General features: G+C 38.7%; 1 protein-coding gene across 3 annotated transcripts in view; it reads right to left on the bottom strand.

Annotated features, from left to right (window-relative positions):
- Positions 1–433: 433 nt before the first annotated feature.
- DNAJC12 (DnaJ heat shock protein family (Hsp40) member C12) overlaps positions 434–10,556 on the bottom strand; it is a 49,300-nt gene continuing 39,177 nt past the window's right edge. The window contains exon 5 of one of the 3 annotated variants that reach the window (XM_060642636.3): positions 434–519. In XM_060642636.3, the coding sequence (XP_060498619.1) occupies positions 449–519 (71 nt within the window). In that variant the 3' untranslated portion in view covers positions 434–448. Of the gene's footprint in view, positions 520–2,562; positions 2,735–4,967; positions 5,596–10,556 lie in introns of those variants that run through there. The other 2 variants (XM_060642638.3, XM_060642635.3) reach the window with 2 other exon arrangements.

Genomic DNA, 10,556 nt, shown 5'->3' with positions numbered 1-10,556 from the left:
ATCCACACCATGGAATATTATAAAGCACACAAAAAGCAGGGCACCTGGCTGGCTCGGTGGAGCATACAACGCTTGATTTCAGGATTGTAAGTTCAAGCCCCATGTTGGGTATAAAGATTACCTAAAAAAATAAAATCTTAAAAAAAGAAAGCACATAAAAAGAATAAGCCCTAACATACTAAAATGGAAAAATCTCCAAGATATATCAACTGAATAAATGGAAGTTATGCATCACTGTAAATAGTAAGCTACCATTTATGTAAAGAAGAGAAATACATTCATGTGTAAACTCACAAGATAGCCAAGGAAAGATATGCAATAAATGATGCCTCTGAGATGAATAATGGGGGGAAAGGGATTGAGGAGTGGGGGGTGGGGGGGGAAGGAGACCACAATTCTGTTATTGATTATCAAGTTTTAACCCATGATAACAAGGCGCCTGGCTGGCTCAGTCAGTAGAGCATGCAACTCTTGACCTCAGGGTTGTGGAGTCAAGCCTCACATTGGGTGCAGAACTTTCTAAGAGAGAGAGAGAGAGAGAGAGAGAGAGAGAGAGATTTAACACATAACAATATAGTAGAAATAGTAACTAACACACCTAGTGCTTACTATGTGCCAGGCATATTCTAAATACATTACATACTTTAAACTAATTTGACATACTCCTGTTAAACTATTTCACAAGATTATTAGCTACTTGAGAGCATAAATATGACTTAAGCATTTTTATATCCTACACAAATGCTAGTACAATATCACATAATAATGTTCTGAAGAAATATGTGTCTCATTCATTCGTTCAATATCAAATGTGAGAGAAACAAACTATCTTCACCATTTAGAGCTGACCTAAGAGTTTACTAACTTTTATGTAAAATTATCTTTTCATAATCAATTTGCTATGTCATAAAGTTAAGCCGTAATCCAAAAATAAATGACTCTGAAAATGTGGTATTATACATACGTGCAACTGTGGTTATTCCAAACACACTGGACAATTCAAACAAATTATTGAAGAATTTCATTTTACTTTTCATTCAAAGAGAAAAACTATATTATCAAAACACAGTCCCCTCCCTTTTTAAACCTTGACTTCAGGAAAGTATTTAAGTGTTTAAGAATAGACAGTCCTCTGGAGGCACCTGGGTGGCTCAGTCAGTTAAGCATCCAACTTTGGCTCAGGTCATGATCTCATGGCTTGTGGCTTCGAGCCCCGCATTGGGCTGTATGCTGACAGCTCAGAGCCTGGTGCCTGCTTCAGATTCTGTGTCTTCCTCTCTCTCTGCCCCTTCCCCACTCACATTCTCTCTCTCTCTCTCTCTCTCTCTCTCTCTCTCTCTCTCTCTTAAAATTAAATAAACATTAAAAAATTTTTTAATAAAAAAAGAATAGGGGTGCCTGGGTGGCTCAGTCGGTTAAGCATCCGACTTCAGCTCAGGTCATGATCTCACTGTTTGTGAGTTTGAGCCCTGCATTGGACTCTGTGCTGACAGCTCAGAGCCTGGAGCCTTCTTCGGATTCTCCCTCTCTCTCTCTGCCCCTCCCCTGCTAGCACTCTGTCTCTCTCTGTCTCAAAAATAAACATTAAAAAAGTAATATAAATAGATAGATAGATAGATAGATAGATAGATAGATAGATAAAAAGAATAGAAGAATAGACGGTCTTCCGGGTGCCTGGGTGGCTCAGTCGGTTAACATCTGACTTTGGCTCAGGTCATGATCTCATAGTTTGAGTCTGAGTACTGCTTTGGGTGAGCCCTGCTTCCCTCTCTGCGATGCAATTCTCTCTCCTTCTCTCTCTGCCTCTTGCTCACTTGCTCCATCTCTCTCAAAGCAAAACAAACAAACAAATCATAAAAGAAAAAGAATAAAATGTCTCCTACTAAGTTATATGGGATCCAGTATATAAAGTGCTTATGTCAGGCCTGACCCATCATAAACCCACATTCAAATGGAGCTATTTCTCATTTCTTATTTGGAGGTTTCAGGCCATCATAGGAGAGAAAATAAGAGCTGGTCTCAATCTTGTCAACAACGGGGAAGTGCATCTCTACGAAAAATGAAGTGGACCATACGAATGGGAGTAGTTTTCCTCTTGACAAGTCACTAAAAGTTATCAGTGCTGTAAATGGGCCTTTTTTCTGGTAGAAAAAAGAAAAAAAATTAAACCCTGATGTTTAGGTTCAAAACTTCTCGTATTCAATGTAGTTATTTATTTGAGTGCCCATGTGGGCCACACAGGCATTATGACAGGCAATTGTAGTCCAAAAGCTCATTTTATTAACTTTATATGCTCTATTTTTTGTCAATGGGATGTAAGTGGTGAGCTGCTAAGCTGCTAAGGCTGCTAAGCCAACCAGCACCCCTGGCCCAAGCTCTGCACTGTGGCCTGGTGCTCTCTGACCATTTCTTGACTCCTGCCAGACCCAGTTGTCCCCCAACCCGGCCTCCCCTGAAACCCCCAGCTCTGTGAAGAGTCTCATGCCCAGTCTGGCTAAGCTTGAGATTCATTCCTCCTCCTGCCAACACCCACACAATTAAAAGGTCCTTAATCTTTTAATGTTCTTTGAATAAACACTTTATTTTCCAATAAAATTAAAAATAAGCCTTAAAAATATACTTTGTTGGGGCTCCTCAGTCAGTTGGGAGTCCAACTCTTGATTTCCACTCAGGTCATGATCTCACTGTCTTGCAGGATCTTTTGCCACAACACCCAGGATTCATTATCTCACAGCTTCAAAGAATGAAGAGGCGGACACAAAATGAGCAGTAGGCAAAGGTTTATTAGAATATAAGATTAGAAAGGAAGAATAGTAGGAAAGCTCTCTTTACAGAAAGGGGACATTCAAAAGTAAATGCCCACGGACTACAGGCAAGGTCCTTGTTTTATAAGGTTCTGGTCAGCCCTCCCCATCCCTTCTCCCTTGTTCCTTCTACCCTTATTGGCTTGATACCTCTAGGTGCTGGGTTGCCCATTCCCAACTGGCTCCCTTCCATTGTATGAGGGGTGGTCTATGGCCATACTTAGGTCTTTTGTCAAATTCCTGAGGGGAAACCTGAGGGGGAGTAGGTGGGGTCTGTTACATTAAGAGGAACCTTACACCTGAGGGGGTTTGCTGTGGTCAGACACTCCCAGCATTGTTCCAAAATAGGTGTTTTTCCCTACTCAGGAACCTCAGGCCCTAATCTTTCCCTCTGTGGCTACTGAATCCTATCTTCTGTACCAACAGTTCGTGGGATCAAATCCCGAGTTTGGGCTCCGCAGAGCCTGCTTGGGATGCTCTCTCCCTCTCTCTCTGCCCCTCCCTCACGTGCAATCTCTCTCCCTATTTTCTCTCTCTCTCTCATAATAAATAAACATTTTTTAAAACTACTTTTGTTTTGGGGCACCTGGGTGGCTCAGTCAGTTAGGCCTCTGACTTCGGCTCAGGTCATGATCTCACTGTTTGTGAGTTCGAGCCCTGCATTGGGCTCTGTGCCGACAGCTCAGAGCCTGGAGCCTGCTTTGGATTCTGTGTCTCCTTCTCCTTCTGCCCCTCCCCTGCTTGTGCTCTGTCTCTGTCTCTCAAAAATAAATAAATGTAATAAAAAAAATTTTTTTAATACTTTTGTTTTGTTTTGTTTTGTTTGTTTTGTTTTGTTTTGACAGAGAGAGCATGCACAAGCAGGAGAAGGGCAGAGGGAGAGGGAGAGAGAGAATCAAGCAGGATCCATGCCCGGCACAGAGCCCAACTTGGGGCTCCATCTCACTACTGTGAGATCATGATCTGAGCCAAAATCAAGAGTTGGACACTCAACTAACTGGGCCACCCAGGCACCCCTATATTTGTTTTTTAAAAAAAGTTTTCATCTGTTATGGACTAAATTGTATTCCCCCCAAAACCTGTATGTTGAGGTCCTAATCCCCACTACCTTAGAATATAACCTTATTTGGAGATAAGGTCTTTAAAGAGTTGAAATGTGTTAAAAGGAAGTGTTAGGGTGGAGCCCTAATCCAATGTGACTGGCATCCTCAAAAGAGGAAGCAGAGATACCAGGGATGTGTGTTCGCAGAGGAAGGTCATGTGAGGACACCTGGAGAAGGCATCAGCCAAGAAGAGAGGCCTCAGAAAAAAATCAAACCTGCAGACACCTTGATGTTGGACATCTAGCCTCCAGAACTATGAGATATGTTGTTTAAGGCACTCAGTCTGTGGTATGTTGTTATGGCAGCCCTTGTAAACTAACACAGTCTACTATGATACTATTTCATAAAAGGAAGCACATTTTAAACCACAAAGGACATAATTTCTGAATTATGTGGCTTTAATTTAAAAAAAAAACTTCCTGGGGCACATGGGTGGCTCAGTCAGTTAAACATCCAACTCTAGGTTTCGGCTCAGGTCATGATCTCATGATTTTGTGAGTTCAAGCCTCAAGTTGGACTCTGCACTGTCAGTGCGGTGGGATTCTGTCTTCCTCTCTCTGCCCCTACCCCACTCATGCTGTCTCTGTTTCTCTCGAAATAAATAAACTTTAAAAAAATTTTTTTAAAAACTTCCTATATTCTTTTTTTTTCTGTCACTTTGCTACAGACCAGTGACAGCTCTAGTTTACTCTAAAATTGTTTTTCTTCTTAATTTTTCATTCACTTGTTTGCAAACTAAAAACTAACCATAGACTACACATGACCATCAACAATCCCAACCTAAAAAGGATATGTCCACCTAACAGGCCCATTCACATTGTTAGAACATAATTTATAAATGTATCACTTGCTGTATAACAAAAGAAATCTTGTAAAGCATATTTCCTCAAATAAATAATAACCTTTTAAATTTACAATTATTAAAATTAAAATAGAAATATCTAATCAAATTATTTTCAAAATACTGCTGAATTATAAATTCATCATGAATTTTGGGAAAATTATTTATTTCGCTCTGTGGAGTTTAGACATTTCATTTAAAGTCAAGAGTCAGAAAACATTTCCTTTTTTAAAAATAAATTTTATTTATATTTTATTTTGAGAGAGAGAGTGAGCAGGGGAGGGGCAGAGACGGAGGGAAAGAGAATCTTAAGCAGACTCCACGACCCTGAGATCATGACCTGAGACAAAGTCAAGAGTTGTTTGCTTAACCAACAGATCCACCCAGGTGCCCCAAGAGTCAGAAAGCATTTCTTGTACATACAGCACTAATAGGGATCGTGGTATATTAATGAATTATTTAAATACAGAGATATCTTTTTAAAATAGATTTTCTACAACATTAACAGGAAGATTCACAACAAGCTACTTTGGATCTAAGAGCCTTAATCTATTCAAATATTGAAAGAGACTAGTCTGAAAATGTTCTCATTTAAAACACACATTTTGTTAGAATGGGTTCAAGGATGGAGGAATCAATCGGGACTGAGCAATTCACAAACGTGACAGAGAAACATAACGTTTTTAAGATTCAAAGACTTGTTGGCAGCACGGGAGATGGTCTTGCTCTCTCTCTCTCCTACTGAGCACTTTTCATATTTCATAATTTCTGAATTTCCTCAGGAGTTCTGAGGGAGCGTCCCCAGACCAGCGGAAACGAAGGTGCCAAGAGTTCACATCTGAAAAGACTTTAAAGCACAGAAAAGAAGATTTTAAAACCAGAGATGTAGGAATAGAAAACCCACAGGGTCATAGTAAAACAGCTTGCTGATAAGATTTCACTGCAATAAATAAAATGCAAGGGTAAGTGTTTAATATGAATTATTAGTATCTTACAGAAACAGATTATCTTTCCTTTATTTTTTTTTTACATTTATTTATTTATTTGAGAGTTGAGACAGAGAGACAGTACAAGTGGGAGAGGGGCAGAGAGAAGGAGACCGAATCTGAGCTCTGTGTTCACAGTGCTGAGCCCAATTCGGGGCTCAAACCCATGAATCATGAGATCATGACCCGAGATGAAATCAAGAATTGGCTGCTTAATTGACTGAATCATCCAGGCGCCCCTGAAATGGATTATCTTAAGCAGACTTTTGAATTCTTTTTTCCCTCCCCACACACTTTTATTTGGCTTGGTTCATCCACTCATTTCTTCATTTGCTATAGAAATATTTATCTAGCACCTGTTACATATTGCCAGGCTCTATGCTGGGTACTGTGAGACTCCAGTACACATCTCCTGGCGGTGGTAATAAAAAAATCCAGAAAATTATTAATGTGGCAAAATATATGGAGGGAGGGGTGCCTGGGTGGCTCAATCAGTTAAGCAGCTGACTCTTGATTTCAGCTCAGATCATTATCTCACGGTTGGGATCTCTGGTTGGGATTCTCTCTCTCCCTCTTCTCTCTGCCCCTCCCTTCTTCTCTCAAAATAAATAAATAAACATATATATATGGAGGGAAACACAAGAGAATGGGAGACCTGAGAAAGGCATTCAGTGTGGACTGAGTAGAACAAAGTTAGAGTGAGAGAAGACTTCTGGAATTCACATTCAAAGTAACCATGATTTGGGGCGCCTGGGTGGCTCAGTCGGTTGAGCGTCCGACTTTGGCTCAGGTCATGATCTCACAGTTCGTGGGTTCGAGCCCCACATCAGGCTCTATGCTGACAGCTCAGAGCCTGGAGCCTGCTTCGGATTCTGTGTCTCCTTCTCTCTCTGCGCTCACCCCACCACCCCGCTCACACTTTGTCTCACTCTGTTTCTCAAAAATACATAAATGTAAAAAAAAAAATTTTTTTTTAAACAAAATAACCATGAGTAGGAATTAGCTAGAGCAAGGTATCTTTCAATCTTCCATATACATGGTAATTATCTGGGGATCTTGTTATATTGGAGATTCTGATTCCAGGTGTCTGGGGTGGAGCCTGAGATTCGGGATTTCTGAGGAACTACCTTCTCTGACAACTTGATCCAAAACAGTACCCAGCCCCTACCTCCATCCCTCCCTGTCCCTTTATGCTACTTATTTTTCTATAAAAGTCTTTGTGAATATCTGATACTAAATATTCATTTATTTATATATCATATATGGGGAGACCCCACCAAAAGAAAAAAAGGAAATTGTCTGTGGGTCACAAAAAGTAATGGTAAAATGAAGAATAGATCCCAGATTTCTTTTTCCCCTATTTTTATTTTTATTTATTTTAACATTTTATTTATTTTTTATGGGGCACCTGGGTGGCTCAGTCCGTTAAGCGTCCACCTTCAGCTCAGGTCATGATCTCACAGTTCATGGGTTTCAGCCCTGCATCGAACTCTGTGCTGACAGCTCAGAGCCTGGAGCCTGCTTCAGATTCTGTCTTCCTCTCAATCTGCCCCTCCCCACACATGCTTGTTCTCTCTCTCTCTCTCTCCCTCAAAAATAAATAAAACATTTTAAAAATTGTTTAATACAATTGTATTTATTTTTGAATTGGTGGTATATTCACATGGCTAAAGTTCAAAAAGCACAAAGATTACATAACCCTCAAAAGTCTTCCACCCTCCACTCTGATGTTCCCAACAAAGTTGTTACCAATTGCCTCCATATCTTTCCAGAGATAGTCGAGGTATATTCAAGCAAATACATGCATACAATCTCCAACATCACCGCCCTACTCCTTCTTTAACCTAAATGCTAACATACAGTCTACTATTCTGCATTTTGACTTTTTGTTTCTAACATATCTTGATGATTGTTTTTTATCAGTATACGGAGAGCTTTCTCATTCTAACAGTGGAGGGGTATTTTATTCTGTGACATACAAAAACGCAACCCTACTGAGGGGCATTTATTTGCAATTCTGCAGTGAATAACATAGTACACATGTCATTTTGCACATGGGTGACCTGTAGGATAAAATTTGTAGAACTGGGATTACTGGGTCAAAGTCATCATGCATCTGTAGTTTTAATAGACATTGCCAAACGGTTCTCCATAAAGTTTCACCCAGCAGCAGCTGATTTTCCTACACCTTCATTAACACCATGTGAACAAACTCAGTAACTTTTGCTAGGCTCTTGCATACAAAAAGTGCAGTTTTAATTTGCCTTTCTCTTACTATGAATGAGTTTAGGCATCTTTTCATATGTTCCAAGGCTATTTGTATTTTCTGTTCTATGAAATATTCATTTCCTTTCTTTCTTTTTTTTTATTTTTATTTTTATTTATTTATTTATTTATTTATTTATTTATTTATTTTTTTGAGAGAGAGAGGGTGCAAGTGAGCAAGAGGCAGAGAGAGAGAGAAAATCCCACGAGGGACAGAGAGAAAGAAGAGGGGCTAACCCAAAGCGGGGCTTGTGCTCACCGGAAGCAGGGCACCAGCTGACCCGATGTGGGACTCAAGCTCACAAACTGCTAGATCATGACCTGAGCTGAAGTCAGATGCTTAACGACTGAGCCACCCAGGGGCACACACACCCCTTCTTTTTTTACTAGATGGTTGATCTTATGTCTCACTGATTCATAAAAGTGTACATTAAGAGAAGTTACCGTTTCACGAATTATGTTGAGATTAAACCTCTTTTCATATGTTTAAGAACCGCTATATTTTCTCTACTGAACTGTTTATATAGTTTCCTTCCCTTTTTCTTTTGGATTATTTTGGATCATTTTCTTTTTGATCTGTAGAGTCGACTTTTGAATTCTTATCAACAAGAATTAGTTTATATGGATGGAAGAAACTCATGTGCTTAAATGCTTATTAATAAAAGGATATTTATAGAAACCTTCAGGGGTGGGAATTTTGGCAATTCACTAGCATGGAAATTGGAAACAACTTCCAAACAGCTGCCAAAAGTAAAAGGTCAATGGTAAAGGATCTCTGGAAATACAAATAATTTACTCCATGAAAGTAAGATTAGTTTTAATTCTAATAAGCAACTTTGTTGAACACTAGAAAAAAGGCCTTTTTCCTTTTCTATTGACGGGAGTGTAAATTGGTAAAAATCTTTTGGCAGCCAGTTTGGCAAAATTTCTCAAACTAATTAAAATGTGTATATCTAATAATTCTACTTCTAGAAGTTTATCCTAAGGAAATAATCACAGATGTGTTCAAGGGTTTAACTATAAGGATATTTGTCGTGACACCATTTATAAATTTTTTTAATCAAGAAACAATCTAAATCTTCAGCAATAGAAAGTTGTTTAAAAGCCTTTTATAGGGGCACCTGGGTGGCTCAGTCAGTTAAGCATCCGACTTCGGCTCAGGTCACGATCTCGCGGTCTGTGAGTTCGAGCCCCGCATCAGGCTCTGGGCTGACGGCTCAGAGCCTGGAGCCTGTTTCCGATTCTGTGTCTCCCTCTCTCTCTGCCCCTCCCCCGTTCATGCTCTGTCTCTCTCTGTCTCAAAAATAAATAAACGTTAAAAAAAAATTTAAAAAAAAATTAAAAAATAAAAGCCTTTTATATTGGCATTAACAATTTTTTTAATATTTATGGTCATAGAAAAATGTTCATAACATATTGCTAACTGACAGGTATTTAAAAAATAATGTATATAGTATGATCTCATTCTAAATTCATTATTACATGGATATTTATGTAAAAATTTTTGAAAGTCTATAAGGAATTATTCCTCAGTGTTAATAGTTATCCCTGGATAGTTAGAATACATGTGATTTTCATCTTTGACACTTTTTTAAAAATCTGTATTTTCTTATTGTTCTGCAATGGACACATATTCCTTACGTCTTTTTTTATGTTTATAATATTGCCCATGAAAAAACAGGTTCCAAAATAATATACAAAATGTTTCCATTGATATTTTAAAATACTATCTAAATATCTTGTCAGAAAAATATACACAGGACAGTTGACAGTGGTTGTCCCAAGAAAACAATCTGTTTGCACTTTCTTTAGAATTCTCAGACAAAACAAATTTAAGAATTCTCCTATAGGGGGGTGCCTGGGTGGCTCAGTCACTTAAACGTCCCACTCCATTTCTGCTCAGGTCGTGATCTCGGGGCTCATGGGTTCAAGCCCTGCATTGGACTCTGAGCTGACAGCGAGAAGCCTGCTTGGGATTTCTCTCTCTCTCTCTCTTTCTCTGCCCTCCCTCTGCTCACACTCTTTCTCTGTCAAATAAAGAAACAATAAAATAAATAAATAAACATTAAAAAATATAATTCCTCTTAGGAAAAAAGCAAAAGAAAATTTCTGACAACCTATAATTGAAATACACACATAAAATATATATAGTATGATCCTTAGTTTTAGGTATACTAATATATATACATATATACCAAAAGACCAATAATAGATATGTCCCTAGGTGCTAATATTAGAAGTGTATTTTCTACCTTTTGTTTGACCATATTTCTCACATTTCTACTGTAAATACTTGTTATTTTATAGTTTGAAAAAAGTGTTTTCTAGTTTGGTTTCCAATAGAAATAGACACCCCAGACAAGAATTTGAATGCAAGTGGATAATTTGAAAGGTGATTCAAAGAGACCCTGGTAGGAAAGTAGAGAAAGTAACCAAGTTTATAAAAGGTACATTATCAGGCAAGTTGCCACCCTGGGCAACTGGAGCTTGATTATGATGGGGACCCCTGGAAGACAGTATAAAAACCCCTAAGAGTTATCCAGTTAGAGAAGTAAAG

Source organism: Panthera onca, chromosome D2 (genome assembly GCF_046562875.1).
Source record: "Panthera onca isolate mPanOnc1 chromosome D2, mPanOnc1 haplotype 2, whole genome shotgun sequence".
In the NCBI taxonomy this organism is placed as follows: domain Eukaryota; kingdom Metazoa; phylum Chordata; class Mammalia; order Carnivora; family Felidae; genus Panthera; species Panthera onca.
The sequence above is the reverse complement of the archived record's forward strand: the minus strand, read 5'-3'. Positions and strand labels throughout refer to the sequence as shown.